Below are 20,097 nucleotides of genomic sequence, written 5' to 3' on the forward strand. Positions count from 1 at the left end.
GAGGGGCGGGCATCCACTCCTATAGGCGGGATGTACCAGAGGACCCGGGTTTGGCTCCAACCTATAACAACAAGGCCTTGGTAGCTATGTTCAGCTTACTGCTTTTCCGAGTCTCACAGATTCAGGGCATATAAAATCTATGCTGCTTCTTCTTTTTCTCTCTCCTTCTCTAAAAAAAGGGGCTGGAGAGATAACACAGTGGTTAAGGCACTTGCCTGCAAAGTCTAAGGATCCATGTTTGATCCCTCTCCAGATCCCATATAAGCCAGGTGCACAAAAGCAAGGCAAGTTCAAGGTCGCAAATGTCCACAAGGTTTCAGAAGCTTCTGGCATTTGATTGCAGTGGTTGAGGCTCTGGGGCACCAATATTCTCTCCCTCTCTAAAAAAAAAAAAAAAAAAAAAAAAAACTCTGCTTCTCAGGAAAGATCAACATATTCCTGGCATTTTGAATTCTCATGTTCTGTTTGGCAAATGATACAGTTTCTTATATCAAAAGCTTATAGGCAACTTAGAGCCATTACTGGTGGCCTAGAGATACCAGGAAGCCTGAGAGGCAATTGCTACAGCCACCATGAAGTCACTTTGAGGGAGGTGAAGAAAAGCATGTTGATTGAGCTGCGGACATCATTTAAACCCTTGGTATAGAGAACCCCAGAAAATCTGAATTTCAGTTCAATTAACAAATGAAAATATTTGCCCTCTTAAACCTGAAAGAGTCTACAATCTTAGATTTCTCCAATATTCTGTGTGCTGATAGCATCATTAATTCCTTCTTGACAGTGTCAGGGATGAAGGCCCAGTGGTTTACCACAGACCTCTCAGGAATCTAACTGAGGCGGGCAGAACTTTGCACTATGCATAAAGGAATGGCCTTCCCCACCCACCTCTCTCTCTCTCTCTCTCTCTCTCTCTCTCTCTCTGAATTTCTTTGTATTCCTTGGTATGTTCTGAATAAGTATGTCAAATGAATGTTCTCAGAGGAGGATTACATCAATACAGTGTCATCCCTGTGCTCCTAGGAAAACCTGGGCGCTAAGCTCTTCCTTGCAAAGACTGTGTGCAGGGGCAAGGGTAAGGAGGTGTCCCGTGGGTAGCAGCTAGGTGAAAGTGTAGCATATCCCTTTGATGACGAAGGAACAAGGTGACTTAAAAGCTGTGAAAATGGGAGTTGAGCCAATATATCCTCGGCTGTCTAAGACAAATATCTTCCATTTTCTTGTTGGTCTAATGTCTGTAGATTTAATACTATTATATCTCCTGGGCTTAATGAGCAGTGCCACAGTAAGTATTAAGGTTGAATAATTCATTGTTAAGTGTCGTTTATTCCAAGTTAAAACAAGCCAAATTGGGTTGTTCAGTGAAGAATTAGTGGAGAATTTCCTACCTTGAAATCTCTAATTACATTTATATTACACTCATATTAACTAGTGGCCCAGAGGGTATGGTCTATGGGGGTCCCATTTTTTCTAAATCAACTTGTATGTTTTAAAAACTTAATTATATTTCAATTTACTAATCATTAGGTCCATGTATATATATATATTTATGGGGTAGTTTAGTCTCCAGGAAGTTTGGAAGATAATTCCTGTGGCTAATTTGAAGCACAATTATGTGCCGTCTGCTTTTTGTTCAACATCTCCCCTAAGATCTTAGCATTTTACTATGCAAATGAAAGATGAATAGATTAAATTGGTACTATAAGTTATAATTATATAGGTACCTTGTTTATATTTAATGAGATCCTGAAGCTTGGAGATTTGCCAGTTGGTACATTAAGCAGTTGTTAAAATTAATTCGAGATTTATATTGTGGTAGGAAAAGAAAAATATCAATGCCCTTTATATTTTGTTATGTAAATTTAACGTAGATAATTTTGTAGGAAAATTTGTGTTTCCTACTGGGTCCAGCTGGTACTGATGGTCTCTGGTTGGTTTGCAAGTTCTTGGTGAGTTACTCAAAGAATTGAAGAAAGTCACACACAAATAATGAAGTAGTATGAAACTTCATTAAGAACAAAGTGATAATAAAAGTTGGAATCTGCTGCTAAGGGGGCAGCGAGCCACTCGAGGGAAGAGCGCTCGAGGGCACCAGAAAGTCATCTAGGGCTTCTGTTTATAGGATTTTTAGTAGAGGACAGATGTGTTGATGGGATGTGGGGGGGGGGGTAGCTTGGGTGGTCCTCTGGTTTGGTTGATGAGTTTGGGTTATGTAATATTTTCTTCTACTACACATGTTCCTTCCCATGATGCATCTGATTCTAACCACATTTAGCCAGTTATACACAGGCATAAGACGGTAAATAGGTGTTTCTCCTTCAAAGTTCACTTAGAGGACACAGTTTGCTTTATTGGACATGCACCCAGAAACAGTCCAGGCTGGATACTCGACCCCCCCCCCCCGTCCCCGCCCCTCCTGTTTTGACCCTGGATCTATCTAAGAACATATCTATGCAGGAAATGATCATGAATGTAGTAAGTCAGGGGAAGAGAAAACTAGTTCATAGTTCACTGTTTGGAACAAGATGTATGTGCATGTCAGTACAGGTATGTGTGTGGGGGGGGTCCCAGGCTCCCACCATCTTACTAGAGTGTGTTTACTGCTTACGTGAAACAGTCCCAGGTGGCTGAGCTATTCCCTGTGCTTGCCTGCCTCCCAGCAGCACGGCTATGCGTCAGGCTTCCGTTCACTCTCCCTCATGAGGGTGCCTGCCTCTCTTTCCCTCCACCCTTGCCTCTTTTTCCTGGGTTGTTGCTACAGAGGAGTCTCGACTTTTCTTCTATATAAATTCCTTCCGCGGGCTTGGAGGGATGGCTTAGCAGTTAAGGCGTTGGCCTACAAAGCCAAAGGACCCAGGTTCGGTTCCCTAGGACCCGCCAAATGCACAAGGGGGCTCATGTGTCTGCAGTTTGTTTACAGTGGCTGGAGGCCTTGGCATGCTCATTCTCTCTCTTTCCCTCTCCCCCTCTTTCTTTGTCAAATAAATAAATAAATAAAAATATTTAAATTCGTTCCTCCATGGAGCTCCCAGTGTTCTCAGGGAGAGGGGCCTTGCTGCACAATAGTTAAATTATAGAATTTCAGGATACTGGGGATAAGTAGGATGAGTTGATCCTTTCACCGTGCTGCAGGGTGTTCTTGGTATTTATTTATTTTTTCATACCATTGAGGATCAGGACTTTTGTATCAATAGACAGGGCCCTTTCAAATCCAAACACAAGTTACATGCCTTCAACATAGAATGGCACAGAGTAAACATCCCCACTTAAAAAGAGAGGAGTTGAGGGCAAAGCAAGAAAAGACTGATCCAGTGCAAGATCAGAACTCAACAGGGAAAATACCAGATCCTTCAGCTCATGTCTTAACACCTCAGACATCTGATGAGACCATCCAGAATCCAAAGCGCTTGGGCAGCTCCAAACCTCCAGCCATGCTGCTTATAACCCCTTTCCCAGGACGGACCCACCCCAAGCCAGCAGCCTTCTTTGGTGGGCAACCTGTCATCCTGGCATCTCCAAAATCCTGGGGTCTCGACCAACACCCACGCTTCGTATTCAGTTTCATGCAATGGCGTCACGGAGCCTTCGACCCTGCACCACATTGTCCAGCCTCAGTGGCTCTCTGCAGCAGGAGCAGAAAGCCAGAACCACAGTGCCCCCTTAGCAGGGAGGAAAGAGTGAGAACAAGTTGGCTGTGGCAAGTGAGGCTGGGCTATTTCGCCCCAAGTCTCACATCCAATGATATACTTCTTCCAGCAAGGCTGCACCTCACAAATGCTTCATGGCCTTCCTGAACTGCACCACCAGGTGAAGCTTAAGCATCCAAACATGTGAGGCTATGGGGATATTTCACATTACACCGCAAGGATCCAGGGATCATTTGAATCAAAATGACTGAGACACTATTAAATACTTGCATTATTTCATTTGTTTATTCTTAAGTACAGAGAGGGTGGGAGGGAGGAAAAGAGGGAGAGATAGAGTGGGTGCATCAGGACCTCTTGTCACTGAAAATGAACTCCAGATGAATATAGCACTTTGTACATCTGGCTGTAGAGAGATACTGGGGAATTGAACCTAGGCCGTCAGGCTTTGTGAACAAGTGCCTTTAGCCCTCGATCCAGCTCTGCAGCCCCACAGAGGCACTTTTAAAAGGTAGATTCTTGAGCTCCTCTCCAGTTATTCATGCAGAGAATACTGGTGGTGTTTGACTAATACTGTGGACTCAGTTAATGTAGCTGATCTAATGTAGACTTCAGTGAAACCTTTATTGAATAATAAATAGTGGAAATCACTGTGATAGATACCAGTGGTATACACACACAATACGACTTGTTCCTTCCAACCTTAAAGACTTGTGTGATTCATGAGAGGATTGTCAAAGAAGGAAAGACTGTAGGAGCTAGGGAAATGGTTGGCTGGGAAATTAAAGGCATCCAACTGGAAAGTCTTGCCAGCCTGGGTTCAGTTCCCAGCACCCATCTAAAGCCAGATGCAAAAAGCAGCACATGCATCTGGCATCTGTTTGCAGCAGCAAGAGACCCTGGTACACTTGTACACACACACACACACACACACACACACACACAAATAGGTAAATGCAGTTTTGAAAAAGAAAGACTTTATAATAATTTGATATATCGTATGGATTACATTAAAGTTAGAAAAGTGTCCACACAGAGTTGGGGCAGGGCACGTGCACATGGTGTAAACATGCACACACAGACTTACAGCAGTGTAGTCATCTCTGGGTATCCATGAGGATTTGCCTCCAGAAGCCACTACAGACACCAAAATCTTTGGATGCTCAAGTCTCTTCCATGGAATGGTACAGGATTTGCCTAGAACCTCCATGCATCCTCCTGAATAATTTGCCTCTATGTGACTTACACTGCCTAGTACAAGTAAATGCTATGTAAATAGGTATACTGTGTTAATAAGTCAATGGCAATAGTAAAGTCTTTATAATGTTCAGTACCGGTGCATTTTTTTTCACATAATTGTGATCAGTAGAGTCTGTGGATGCAAAGGGCCAAGTGGATGTGGTTTTATTCAAAGGAAGCTCTGGAGTAAGGAGACAAGCTAGCTCTGTACATATCTAGGAAGTAATTTGAAGTTTGGACTCACATAAAAAATAAATAATGGCAAAAGGAGAAATCTTACCATCAGCTTTATTACCCTTCAAACTAAACCCGCCAAGCCAGTGTCAGCCTCGTTCTGCATGGGGATTGCTGAGGGTCTCAGTGTGAGGCAGGCAGGGCATTGGGCTGATGCATCTTACGATTGGGAGAGCTCAGATCACAATCTGGCTAACCCAGCCTCATTCTTGCAATCCATAGAAGGTTGATTTGTGGACAGATTTCTATGAGATTTTATCACACGGTGGTTAAAATCACTAGTGAGTATTTGCTGCCAGGTTTCTTTGTCCTGGATGTTAAAATATGAAGTGTCTCTAGATTTCAAAAATCTAGGGTAACTTTCAACAAATAAACCCATTCCAGTCAACATCCTAGCCTTTCCTGTGAGTTCATAGAAAGGCCATTTTTCCTCGGTTGCTCTACTAATCAGCCCCGTGCTGACCTCGGGAGCGCACCACCGCGAACTCCGCAGCGTCAGTACATTTACGAAGGACTTAAAATTGGAATTCACCATCTGCGATAGTCCCCATCTTGCCGAGAGCTGACGATATTGTTTTGTCTTCACAGATTTAAAGAAAGCTGCTAGTTCAAATGCTACAAAGTCCAGTCTCCCCAAATCTGGACTTCGTCCTCCTGGCTACTCGCGTCTCCCCGCAGCCAAGCTGGCGGCCTTTGGCTTCGTGCGGAGCTCCAGTGTGTCCTCCGTGTCCAGTACCCAGTCCGTGGACAGCGTGCAGCCAGAGCAGAGCCGGCCTGTCCCGCGTAAGTGGAAGGACGGGCTGGGTGGAGTGGACACTGGCATCGTTCAGAGGTTGACCACATGCCGGGGATGAGTACCACGCCGGGGTACCTGTGTATCATTTCTTGGTTTGAGTAGTTAAAAGCTTTGGACCTCATTTCTTAATCTTTCAGCATTGTGGTGACTGTTTTAATTCTGTCCCAAAGAAAATTGGTTTATTTTAGTGCCATCCTTTTCTCAGTTATGGGGACTCGCTCTGCCAAGAAAAGGCCTTCCAGCTCCTCGTTCAGTCTAGGAAATTTCTTGTCTGCGGACTAATTCCATAAATGCATATTTCACCAGTAAGCCACGGTGAAACCTTGTCTGGACTTGAATTGCTGCCAGATCACCACGATCTACTGTTCTTACTTGCTATTAGATGTCATATCAAGAAATTGTGTTTCCAATCTCAGTGGATGGAGGACACTGATGGCAGAGATTACAGAAATGAAGGACCCTTGGGAGAGCCGCAGGATCACATTAGTATCCTAGGAGCCGCTCTGCTAGTTCAGCTCCTGGAAACAGCCAACATGATTTTAGATTTTTTACCGCCCCCTTTGGAAAGTGGGTCTTTTGTTGTAGACTCTGGGTCATGCGGGAGTCCTTTCAGGAATGCCACTGTAATTATGGACTACCTCCTAGCATGGTAGACATCTCAGAATCATAAGTGTGATGACAGGGGACCATTTGCAATTGTGTAATTCATAGTTTTAGACACTCAAGCTCATATGCACCTCTGATGAATGTCCCCCCTGGCCGCAGCCTGCTGTGTGGGAGTTGCTCTGAAGTGACTCATGATGAGCTTGCTGTGTTTCCTAGGCTCCCCAGGTTTAGCTAGGACTCTTCCTGCGCTGTCTGCCTGGGTCCTGAGGGACGAGGGATGATGAGTATGGGAAGGACACTCCCTGTTTTGCTCCCTCTGGAACTGAGGCAACGGGTGTGTGTGTGGGGGTAGTTCAGATCTCAACAGCTCTCCGTGAACATTCCTTCTATGCCAATCTCAGCTTCTGCTTAGGTTTAGTGTCATCAAACACAGGCTTTTGAGGCCAAGTGCATGTCTGAATCCTTTTATAGCTTTCATGGGTTTTTGGCAAATGGAACAGACATGGAGATGGGAGAGAGGTCATTAGAACTTGAAGGCCTCATCCTATCTAGTTCATCTTACAGCACTCTGAGGTCAGCATGCCTTTGTTCCTCTGTTTCTCAAATGTGTGTGTATGTGTGTCTACATTTATATAGAAATTTATTTATATTTATATAGAAATATAAAGAGAGAAAGAAGCGGGGAGTAAGGGGAGGGAAGTGAGTGTATTAGGGACTTCAGCCACTGCAAACGAACTCCAGATACATGTGCCACCTTGTGCTTCTGGCTTACGTGGGTCCTGGGGAATCAAACCTGGGTTCTTTAGCTTTGTAAGCCAGTGCCTTAGTTGCTAAGCCATCTCTCCAGCCCTCTGTTTCTTTTCTTTTGCTTTTTTTTTTTTAACTTTTTTTAAAGATTTGTTTATTTATTTGAGATGGAGAGAGAGAGAGAGAGAGAGGGAGAGAATGGGCAAGCCAGAGCCTTTAGCCACTGCAAACGAACTCCAGATGCATGTATCACCATGTGCATCTGGCTCATGTGGAACCTGGAGAATCGATCCTGGGTCCTTAGGCTTCGCAGGCAAATGCCTTAACTGCTAAGCCATCTCTGCGGCCCTCCGTTTCATTCTTAAAGCTGAACAAGTTGTGGGCGTGTTGTAAATATCTTTGTGTCCTGCGAGTGAAGCTGTTCGCTGTGTCCCAGGCCCACATTTGGGGCACCTGCAATTTGCTGTCTGAATGAGTTTGCTCCAGTTCTTTAGTGTTTCCTCACTCACAGCGTCAGCTCCCAGAACAAGGGGCATGATGACCACACCCATCTCTCCAGCCCTGATCTCTCTCCTGAACCACCTACTTGCTTTTCCAGTGACTGACCACATATCTCAAGCCAAGTGAAGCAGATCACTTCAAAATGGACATTTCTCCCCAAAAAACAAGTTGTTCCTTTCCTTTCTTCTTTCCTTCCTACCTCCTTCTACTACTGTCTTTTCTTCTTTTATAAACACACATGCCCTGTGAAGTTGCTCTGTCTACTCTTAATGATCTAATAATCTTCAGTCAACTCAGTGTGGGAGTCCCAGAGCGAGTATTCCTTCTTGCCTGCTGTTCCTTCATTTCTCTTCAGTAATCAACTCTGGGCAGTTGTCCTCTGTCCTAGTCTCGCCTGGTCATCTTCACTGAAATCTGTAGCACCTCTCAATAAGTCATTCCTCATTAATATTGACTCTCTAGTCTCAGAGATCCATGCTCCAAGATAATGTTGCTTGTGGCCTGTTTAGATCACTCCATGGTGCCCTTTGTGAATATTCTAGGACATTTTTGTCCTCCTCTCTGTTCCTTGACACACACCTTCTACTAACCAATTGAGGTTGTGGGTTGTATTTTTGCCCATGCATTTTTTGCTTTCTTGCCTTTGAGGTTTTTATGTTTATTTATTTATTTATTTTTGAGGCAAGCCCAATAGACTGGCTGTTTTTTAATGAGAGATCAAGAATGAGTGTGTGTGTGAGAGAATTGGCATGCCAGGACCTTCAGTCACTGAAATTGAACTGCAGATGTGTGCGCCACCTTGTGCACGTGTGTGTCCTTACGCGCTTGCCTCACCTTGTGTTTCTGGCTTATGTGGAACATGGCGAGCCAAACATGCATCCTTAGGTTTTTGCAGGCAAGTGCCTTAATTGCTAAGCCATCTCCCTAGCCCTTGAGTTTTGATTCAAACCATTCTTCTGTGGAATGCATGTTCCTTATCCACCCATAGCTCTCTTTCATACACATTAAAAAATTTCTTGAAAAACCAACCCAATGTCATCTTTTTCTCCTAGGAAATCCTAGGACCCTTTGCATGTATCATATACCATCTGGTGCAGTTATTCATTTTTGTCATTTCACTCCTTAGGAGATTATAAAGCCTTTGAGCACAAGGGCTTTGCTACTTAAAACCCTTAGTGTTTCTTATAATAAAAGACCCTGTCCTTTTTACGTTGGTAGAATTTTAAGGAATATTCACTCCCAGAAGAAATGTTTTCTTTTATGTGCAAATGTGGAAAAAAAAAAAAGAGGCTTTTGAAAGAAATTTGAGTGGCTTTCATAGAAGTTTGTATTGGGAATACCGGTTTTTACATTACGCACATAATTTAATAGTTGGTGAAATTCATAATTATTATTTTCACAATTTTGTAGACTCTGTAATATGATTTTAACTCTGGTGTGTCTATACATAATTGGTACAAGTTAAAGAAGAAAAAATATATAAGGTATATTTATATTCAAAGGTAAGTCATCATATACTAATAGTCTCAAAAATGTCTATTAGCATGCATGTTTGGCTTAAAACTACTGTTAAAGTCTTTCATGAGAGAATTTCAAAGATTTCAATATTAGACACCTTGATTTGGAAAGGTGAGATGTACTCACTAAGTTATTGAGTATTATTTCTTGTTTTAATTCTTAAAATAAGTAGATCTTCTTTTAATTGTTGAAAGGGATTTGGGTTCTAGAGATAATCTGAAATGGAAAGTCACCAGCTTCTTTGGAAGGTTAATCAGTGAAAGCGAGATTCATATGGAAGCTGTTTGCAACGTGAACTCATCATTATGCTTATGAATAGCATTAAATACATTTACATACACAACTCATTTGATTTTCTGTGTTTGATGCACATTTTAAATAAGATCAGAGTTGACAGGAAGTATTATTAATAACCCCTACAGAAACAGCCATTAGCCTATCTCATGTTCATTGGCAAAGAGGGAGTCATTCTTTTATCCCTGGGAAAAGGAGCTGAAAGTGACTTATGAGGTCAGATTTTAGGGAAGCCATTCCTCGTGTCACATTCAGCCTTATGAGATCACAGGGACAGTGATCAGGTTCACACAGGAATGGGAGTAGAGTGTGGACTCGTCTCTCAGAAGTTGCTCATTCATGGTTGTAGGATGAAGTGGAAAGTTTGTGGAGTCTATTTTATTTATAGCATGAATAATCTGTATCAGAACAGCCATCTTTGCCTTGGCTGTCTCATTCAGCAAAGACTGGCCTGTCCACTTTTCCTTCTTCCTTAGCTTAGCACTTGGACAACTCTGACCTGGATTCCTGGATCCTCACCTGGAGGGACAGGGGAGACAGGCTGATGATAGACACATGCCGGGCAAGTTAGCCTGGCTGTGACAGAGAATTCCAAGCCTGTGGACCACAGGTTCGGGGGGTGGGGTGGGGCACACAGGAAGTACTGGACATCTGATTCCAGCGTTGCTGTATGAGCTGGACCATGGGAAGATCTGACATCCCACAGGCACTCTCAAGCCTGGCTCGGCTACAGTGATATACATCTCTGTGCATTTCATTTCTCCACCCTGATTTCAGTCATGGCATTTTGGGATTAACTCTAGAATATTACAACAAAGAACAAACAAAAAAATGGCCAACGGGGGAAAAAATAACTGGAGGTGAGCTCTGGAGAGATGGCTTAACGGTTAAGGCACTTGTCTGTGAAGACGGAGGACCAATGTTCAACTCTCCAGATACTGCATTCGCCATATGCACAAAGGTGAGGCAAGCGCAAGCTTGTGCATGTCCACTAGGTGGCAGTAGTGTCAGGGCTGCAATTGCAGTGGCTGAGGCCCTGGCGTACCAATTGTCTTTCTCAAAAACAATAACAGTAGTGAGGGTAGATTTTAAAAAGATTGACACATTTTTAAATATTATGTTTATTTATTAGAGAGAGAGAGAGATTGACCCATTTCTGAAAATTACTAAAACTTGAAGATGGAAGATATAACTGCTCCTGTTTATTGTACTGTTTGTTTCACTTCTTGTGTGTGTTTGAAATTTTCTATTGAAAAAGGTTAAAATCCTACCTTCTCACTAATTGGGTTTCATTTTTGTTGTATTTATTTCTTTCATATGTTTACATTAAATGTTTGGTAAAGCTAAGACCACTTTGTTCTTTTTCTTCCAGTTTTATTGAGATATATAATAGAAGAAGGCTCTGTTTTCAAGATATTATCTGATGTTTCAGTATAGGCATACGTTATGAAATGATTACTACAGTCATGTTAATTAACATTCCATTGCCTCACATTGTTACTGTGCATATGTAGGAACATTTAGGATGTACTCTCTTAACACATTTCAACTACACAACAAAAAAAATATTTACTTCCAACCCCTTGCTATACATTAAGGCTCCAGCGTATGTTTTTCCTGCATAAGTAACATTTTGTACTCTTTTATCAACATCTCTCCATTTTTAAGAGATGATATAGGGCCTGGAAAGATAGCCCAGTGATCCAGGTATTAAAGGCACTTGCATACAAAACCTGATGGCTTGGGTTTGATTCCTCAGAACCCACATAAAGCCTTGTGCATAAAGTGGCACATGAGTTTGTTTGCAGTGGCAAGAAGCTCTGACATGCCCATACTCACTCTCTCTAGTAGCAAAATTATATTTTTAAATTTTTGTTACTTTTATTTATTTTTTAAATATTTTATTTATTTATTTGAGAGAGAGAGAGAGAGGCAAAGAGAAAGACAGAATGGGTGTGCCAGGGCCTCTAGCCTCTGCAAATGAACTCCAGATGCATGTACCCATTTGTGCATCTGGATTATGTGTGTCCTGAGGAATCAAACTGGGGTCCTTAGGCTTCACAGGCAAATGCCTTCACCACTAAGCAATTTCCCCAGCCCATATATATTTATTTTTTTAACATTAAAAATTTTAAATTTTATATATAGAGAGAATTGGCGTACCAGGCTTCAGCCACTGCAATCGAACTCCAGATGCTTGCACCACGTACTGGGCATGTGAGACCTTGTGCATGCCTAACCTTTGTGTGTCTGCCTAATATGGAATCTAGAGAGTTGAACATGGGTTCTTAAGCTTTGCAGGCACATGGCCCAACAGCTAAGCCGTCTCACCAGCCCATAAAAATACTTGTTTAAAAAAAAAATTGGGATCGGAGATATGGTTTAGTGGTTAAGGCACTTGCTCACAAAGGCAAAGGACCCAGGTTCGATTCCCCAGTACCCACTTAAAGCCAGATGCACAAAGTTGTACATGCATCTGAAGTTCATTTGCAGTGGCTAGAGGTCCTGCCATGCCCATTCTCTCCTCTCTCTCTCTGTCTCTCAATACAAAATGACATATTTAATTTTTTTACTTATTTGAGAGTGACAGAGAAAGAAAGAGTGAGAGAGAGAGAGAGAATGAGCGCTCCAGGGCTTCCAGCCACTGCAAACGAACTCCAGATTAATGTGCCCCCTTTTATCTGGCTAATGGGGGTCCTGGGGAATCGATCCTCAAACCAGCGTCCTTAGGCTTCACAGACAAGTGCTTAACTGCTAAGCCATCTCTCCAGCCCTTAATTTTTTTAAAAAAATGAGCTGATATGATGCAGTAGACATTAGCTCTAGAGACAAGTTTCTGAGTTGTCCCATCAGTGGCATTGACTACCTCTGTGATTTTAGGCAAGTCACTTAACTTCTCCAAGCTTTGTTTTCTTATTCTAAAATAATATTAATAATGAGTAAGCTATATTTTAAAAACATCAGTAGGGTTAGTTGGAACAAAACTTTGTACAATAATTTTTCTGAGGACATTTTTATCTCTGGCCATGCACTTACAAAAGTTCAGTGTCAAGAGTTCAAAAGCTCAGATGGAGAAATGGCCATGTTAGATTAACACTGCCCAGCAGGTTCAAGGACAGTGGTCCTGATAGCATGAAATAACATCTGTTTTAGTTCCATCATATTATAATTGTCCCTAGAATACACAGTGACTTACTCTTTTTTTAAAGGTTGATGTCTCTATTTTATTCTCTTCCAAAAGACCAACTGCAGCCAAGTCAAGTGAATATGATCTCATTTTATTGTCTTCGTTAGCAACATTGACATAGAGCTGGATCAGTTGGCCCCATTTCTTCTTATCTCCTCCCAGTTCAGAATGCCTGCAGCTCTTAATGCCCAGCCTTCTCTGAGATCTGCAGATGGACTCAACACAGTCAAGCCTCACCACAATATTCTCTGTAGTTTTAGCTTTTTTCTGGAATATAGGTTTTGTCTGTCCACTGTAGCCACTCTGCTTTCTGTCATAGAGCTGCCCTCCCTGGGTATGCAGGGTCCTGCTCCTTCTTGGGCTGGGCCACTCTGCGGGGCTGGTGCTTGCCACACTTCTTGTCTTCTGGCCAGTTTTAGGGAACCTCACCATGTTGGCAGGAGGGTCGTCAGCATAGAAAGGATGAATAACTTTGATATGTTAAAATAAAACATATCATTTATGATACTTGGAAAATCTGTTATGCCTGTTTTCATGCACTGCTCTTGCTTTTGGGGTATGTTTTGTTTATTTTGACATATAACATATAAAGGAAAGAAGAGTCATGTTTCAATTTTTTTGAAAATAATCTTATTTATTTACAAAGAGAGAGAGAGAGACATAGACTGAGAATAGGTATGCCAGGGCCTCCTGCTGCTGCAAACTCCAGGTACATGTGCCATTTTGTGCATTTGGCTTTATGTGGATACTAAGGAATCAAACCCAGGCCTTCAGCCTTTGTAAGCAAGTTCCTTTAACCTCTGAGCAATCTCTCTAGCCCATGTTTTAATTGGGGGTGGGGGGTTCAAGATAGGATCTCACTATAGCCCAGGCTGACCTGGAATTCACTATAAAATCTCAGGCTGGCCTTGAATTCATGGCAGTCCTCCTGCCTCTGCCTCCCGAGTGCTGGGATTAAAGGTGTGTGCTAGCATGCCTGGCCCATGTTTAAATTTTTAAGAGGGCTATTACAGGTCTTTAGCATATTAGCTTATAAGGAAATACATTCAATTAGGTTCTCTTTAAATGAAACATATTTATGCAAATGACTAATACATTGCATATTAATATAAGCTGATGGCATTTCAACCCTCTGCTTAAAATAGAACTGACAACTGGAGGTGACTTTATTTCTGTGGCTTTGCACACAGAATCTTCTAGAGAAAAAAAAAAAAAACAGTGACACTAGATTTTGCAATGCATAAACAGCTTCATACACCTTTCTTGGCCAGAGTCTGATTTCCATTGTACTGGGGTCCACTTTGTTGAGTATCTCAATCCATTTTGGGTGGGTGGGGAGAGAGAAGCAAGAGAACAGAAAACAAAATAAGCTTCTAATTTTCCTTGGAAATGCGAAAGTCACACAAATATAACTGATGGTTTTGAGTATCTAGTTCTCTGGAATCTTTAATTAAGTAATTTAAACTATTCTTTATGGGGGAGAAAATAGAATCATTTTCACTGAATCTTGCTGGTCATTTTCCTAGCAGTTTCTACAAATTCATTCTCTTTCTTCCTCTTTCCTTTCTTCACACACATTTGCAAAGGAGAACATAATTTTTCTGACTGCTGCTTAGCATTGCTTTTAAGTGAAAATAATTTATTCTATAAGTGACACCAAATCTACCTTTATCTACCTTGACTCAGATAATGTAGGGAAAACGATTAGAAATCACATTGTCCTTCAAGAGGTTAAGCAGGGTTATAAGTGCTGTATTATTCAGATTCTTTCGAGAAAAGGATAGCCCAAGCTATGGGAATGGCAGTTAAGAGCAGAAGTAGTCCACAGTCCCTTGTACAGCATTCATCCAGACACACAGGTACGTGTGCATGACTGGAGAACTGGCTCGGTCAAAGAGCTTGCTGTGCAATGATGCAGACCCGAGTTTGATTCCTAAGAACCCGTATCACTGCCGGACATGAGGGCGCATGCCTGTAATCCCAGTGCTGGGGAGGCAGACAGACACAGGAGGATTCCCCAAGGCAAGTTAGTTAGCTAAACTAACCAAACTGGTGAACTCTGGGTTCAGCGAGAGACCCTGACTAAATAAATAAGTAAGGTAGAGCATGAGATAGAGAATCATTGTCAACCTCTGGCACACACACACACACACACACACACACACACACGCGCGCACGACAAATAAGTTACAAGTTATGGTAATAGAATAACTTTCAGGAGAGTTGCTTTAACCTCAATAGTCTCAAATATTGCTATGGCTTGGATGAGTGTCTACCAAAGCCTGTGTGTTAAGAACTTTGTCACCAGCCACAGGTGACACAGGTGACTATTGGGAGGTGAGACCTGCTGGGAGAAGATTAGGAAATTAGGTAAATTACTTTCCACTACCACATGCTCCTGCAGCTGTAGATCAGAACCTCCGAAACACGAGCCCATGTAAAGCTCTGGCCAATTCTTGTGGTGCTGGGGATTAAACCCAGAGCCTGAAGCACGCTAGACAGGTATTCTGCCATTGAGCTACGTCTCCACCCCTTGGTGTTTTGAAGAAGGATCTTAGTCTATGTAGCTCAGGTGGGCTTGAACTCATGATCCACGCACCACTGTATCCTGAATTCCCGGATTGTAGGTTAAGGCCACTATGCCCTCCTCCTGCCTTCTTCTTTAGGTTGTTTGTCTCAGGATCTGTCTAGAGTGAAGAAAAGCCTAGGGACACAGACACTTGCTGTGACGTTGGGAGGATCAGACTAAATGAATTGATTGTGCTTGGCTTTCAAGAGCTGAGATTCTCTGGCTTATTTCCTGTAGAGCATTCGGAACTACTGTGACCTTGCGTGAGCAATATTCAGAGCCCTCTTAGAGGAGGAGCAACACGGCAGTGGTAAATAATTTGGAGAGGGGAGACTGGATATCAGAAATCTTAGTTTTGCCAAAATTAAGGATGCTTCGCCAGAGCACACATTACTTTTGTTATTTTGCCTTGTTGGAGCAAGAAGGAAATTCCAGAACACTAACGACAATAGCCTACAGATTTCACTGCCTCAACTTTTTCTATAAAATGCAGGGTCATGATAAATTTGCGAATTACTCAGCTGCCCCTGCCATTTGCCTAACTCTGGTCATCTTGGTTCATTGGCTGCGAACAAAAACGGAGACAAGGAGGTGTGGGGAAAGGGAAGGAGAAGGAAAATGTGTTTGCTTTGCCACTATGATGATCGCGAGCTCTGGAATAGCTTTGAAACAAGTTGAAACAAAAAACAGAAAACCGAGGCTCAGCTCTTCCTCCTGGCACTGGGTATTAGAAGCTGCGTGGCAGGGTACCTACACACTAGCCAGCTACAGCCATCACCTGCCAAACACCCATCAGCTCTGCCCCTTTATTAGGAAGTGAAAAATGCCAATACATTCCAGATGCCATCCGCCACGAGGCGCGTCTCTAAATTCAGAGATAACGTGGTTGACTGCTGCTGCCACCAGAAGGCTTGCTTGCTAATGAAGGCAAATGAGCAAGGACAGACCCTGTCCCCATGGTTTCCCCGCAGAAACTGGCTAATTAGGCTGGGGGGTCAGGAAGCGGCCGTGGTTGATGCAGATGCCATTATTATGCGTTCAGAAGTGGCTCTGAAAGTGCATGAGAAGTAGGAAGGATGTGCTTGCTGCCCGGAGCTGGCTCGCTTCTCAAAGGAACTTAAGTTGTCTTTGTTAGAGGCCTTCACAGATCTCTTGGGAGCCCTTCACCGTCTTCAGTGTCCTTCACGGGCACTTAGCCATGTGGTCCTTCTGGGAGCCCTTGTTTAGTGTCACTGGTATCTAGAATGCCAGTGCCGGTGCCGTAGACGTCATCCAGGTGACTAGAGCGGGAGGTGGGGGAAGCGGGACAGGTGGGAGTCAGGGATGGACCTGTGCTGGGTGGCCCCGGTGTGCGGCCCAGGGTGAGAGGTGCTGATAGAGCTCAGCTGCACTCTATTTGTCACTCACGTACCTTGAATTCCTCTGTTGAGGCTAGAGTCCCCGGATACTCCTTTTGCAGAATGTCTACAAAGAGCCGAGTTCAGCTGGCCCAGACATGTGGACGCTGGTCACTTAGCACTGTGTGGACCCTAGATGAGAGGCCCTGTGAGCAACACTGAAGAGCAAGGGTACGGATGCTCTTTTTTTTTTTTCCAAAAATGTGGAAATTAGCAGGAAAATGAAGTGAGATCTCCATATTCTACCAGGATGCCTTCAGGATTAATGCTAAGTATAAACTAAAGACAAAAAAATAAATAAAACTATTAAACACGAGCAGAGAATGTAGGTGTGCATTTAATCTCAGCCTAGAGAAAGCCCTTTCCAATCGTGAAAGCATTCACAGGAACCATAAAGAGTAAGAGATCAGTGCGCATGAAAAGGATGGAAAGTTCTTGTTATTGTTTTTTAGCCCAGGTAAAATTTAAAACTGGCACAGGTGATAAAAATTATAAGACAAATGATAAAATAGGACAAGTTTATGTTCTTTATAGAAGTGATTATTGCTTTGTTAGTCAAGGTTATGCAGAAAGTCATAACCAAAAGGGTATGGACAGAGAAAGACTTACACAAAGTCGGCTCCCACAGTTAAGGACTGAGAAGTCCTACCATCTGCTGCCTGAACCCTGGTGTCCTGGAAAGGTACAGTTTAAAGATCCAAAAGCCAGCATGTGAAGGCATTTGCCTGCAGAGCCTAACCACCGGGTTTGCTTGCCCAGTACCCACATGAAGCCAGATGCACAAAGTGGCCCATGTATCTGGAGTTCGTTTGCAGCTTTGCAGTGGTTAGATGCTCTGGAGCACCCATTCTCCTTGCATATTTCTCTTTCTCTCTCTGTCTCCCTCTCTCTGCTTGCTAATAAATAAATAAAAATATAAAGACCTGAAAGTCAGAGAGCCAGTAGTGTGGACCTGTCCAATTCTGAAGACCCAAGATCCTGGAGCATTGATGGCAGAAAAGATAGGGTCCTTGATCAAGTGGTCAGATGAGAGCCAGTCCAACCACCATCTTTTCTGGTTAGGGCTTCAATGGATAAGTTGAAATCCATCCACACGGGAAAGATAGATCTTTACTCACCAAGAGAGTCAATGCTAACCTTTTGTTTAGAAATACCTTCAAGGCATACTCAGAAATTATGTGTACCCAGGTATCAGGGCATTCTTTGTCCCAGTCAAGTTGATTAAATTAATTATACATTTTTTTCCTCAGGTAAAGGGCTCTTAGAAATCAAACAAAAGCCACATAAATAAACCATTGTTAGTAGCAGAAGTGGGTAGAGAAGAGGAATTCACATTCATAGAAAAGTGAAAGCAGTGTCCAACAAATTTATGGTATTGTTCCCACCACTATTGACATGAAGAAACAAACTAAGCATGGTGTTTTCCCTGCTATTAAACTGATGGAGACTCAAGAGGAAGGTAATGCTGGGGTTTAGGAAACTAGGCAATTTCATACATTTAAGGAAGACACTTCAGCAGTATTTATAAAGAAGACCCTTGATATCTTAAATACGTTTTTCTAAGAATTTTCATAGAATAAATTATTTTGAAAAGTAAGATATATACACACACTTTATCTATCTATGTATCTATCTATGTATCTATCTATCTATGTATCTGTATATCTATATGTATATGTATATATAGTGATCTCATATATATATATTACAAAAGCCTTGAAAGCAGGTAAGCCTGTAGATGGATATTTATTCACAAGTGTCTATGATTATTTAAATAGGAAACCATCAAGGCAGAATATAATATGAGCTGTTTTTATAAAGAAAATGATGAAACTACTTTTTCTTGAATGTTAGTGGAGTTATAGGAGACTTTGTAAAATGTGCATTTACTTCTCTTTTCTCAGCATAAAAACTAATGTGAGAAACATAAAGACAGAAATACATAGCCTCTTTGTGAAAAGAGACAAATTTGGAGAAAGGGAGACCAAAAGAAAACTAATTGACTGCTGGTTATCAGGGTCCTGAGAAGGAGTCTATGTGCAGTGGTGTGTGTGGGGGGGACTCTACCCTTACAGATGCTCTGATTGCCTTGGGACTGGGGTACACTCATTCCCTCTGTTCTTGAATTCAAATCACTGTGGCGGTGGAGATCAAAGTGAAGCAGAAATAATCCCAACAACATTCTGACAAAAATTAAAAGATGAAAGAAGGCCGCATAAAAGAATTGATAGAGCAAGAAACAGCAATACTCGCATGTATTCAGAAAAGGCTTTGATAAAAGCCACGCTTATAAGTCATGTCATGTGATAAAACCGATACTACGTGGGACAACATGCCAGAGAACTTCCCTAACAAAATGTAAGAGAACTTGAATTTTTTCTTACAAGGTTCAAAAAAGTTTCATAGCATACTATGTTGGTAAATATTTGAGGAAACATACATTTCTCATTCATATCCACGGGAAGATGAGCTGACCTGATTCCTCACAATTTAAAATGAGGGCTGCAGAGATGGCTCAGCGGTTCAAAGCACTACTGCCTGTGCTCCAGGAGGGCCTGAGGAGGCCCGAGATACTGCTTGACTTCGATCCCCAGTACCCACATAAACGGCTAGACACGGCCACACCTGTCTGTATCCCCGGTCCTGTGGGGAGTAGAGAAGGGAGAATCGCTGGGGCTCATGAACAAAGTGGCCAGCTCTGGGATCAGTATGAGCCTCTGGCTCATGGCAAAAGGGGCGAAGAGCAATGAAGCAGGACATCTGATGTTCCCTTCTGGCCACTGCAGACAAGGATGGGGGGAAGGGCAAGGGCATGTATACATGCATATACCACACACACCACACAGACAATACACTCACACTGTCACCACAACCATGGCACATCACACGTGCACACACACACACACACACACACACATATACACACTTAATGTATGCAACTTTTTAAAAATTTATTTATTTATTTATTTGAGAGCAACAGACACAGAGAGAAAGACAGACAGAGGGAGAGAGAGAGAATGGGCGCGCCAGGGCTTCCAGCCTCTGCAAACGAACTCCAGACGTGTGCGCCCCCTTGTGCGTCTGGCTAATGTGGGACCTGGGGAACCGAGCCTCGAACTGGGGTCCTTAGGCTTCACAGGCAAGCGCTTAACTGCTACGCCATCTCTCCAGCCCTGTATGCAACTTTTAATGAGGTCTTTTCCTCTCCAAGGCATTTATTCTGTGTAGATAGCTCACACCTGTGCACCAACAACACTTGGACAAAAATGAGCATTTCACATTTGTGTAGCACTGAGTTGGGACTGTCCAAATGATCAGCAGAGGATTAGTTAAATTGTGATTAAGGCAAACCGTTGAGCAGCTCCTTG

The 20,097-nt window shown here is 42.6% G+C and overlaps 1 protein-coding gene across 12 annotated transcripts in view; it reads left to right on the forward strand.

The window, feature by feature from the left end:
- Positions 1-20,097, forward strand: part of Mtus2 (microtubule associated scaffold protein 2) — a 532,186-nt gene that overhangs the window by 223,976 nt on the left and 288,113 nt on the right. For all 12 annotated transcript variants that reach the window (XM_045154627.1, XM_045154628.1, XM_045154631.1 and 9 more), the window contains one exon: positions 5,703-5,897. In XM_045154627.1, the coding sequence (XP_045010562.1) occupies positions 5,703-5,897 (195 nt within the window). The remainder of the gene's footprint in view (positions 1-5,702; positions 5,898-20,097) is intronic.

Source organism: Jaculus jaculus, chromosome 7 (assembly GCF_020740685.1).
Source record: "Jaculus jaculus isolate mJacJac1 chromosome 7, mJacJac1.mat.Y.cur, whole genome shotgun sequence".
NCBI classification, from domain to species: domain Eukaryota; kingdom Metazoa; phylum Chordata; class Mammalia; order Rodentia; family Dipodidae; genus Jaculus; species Jaculus jaculus.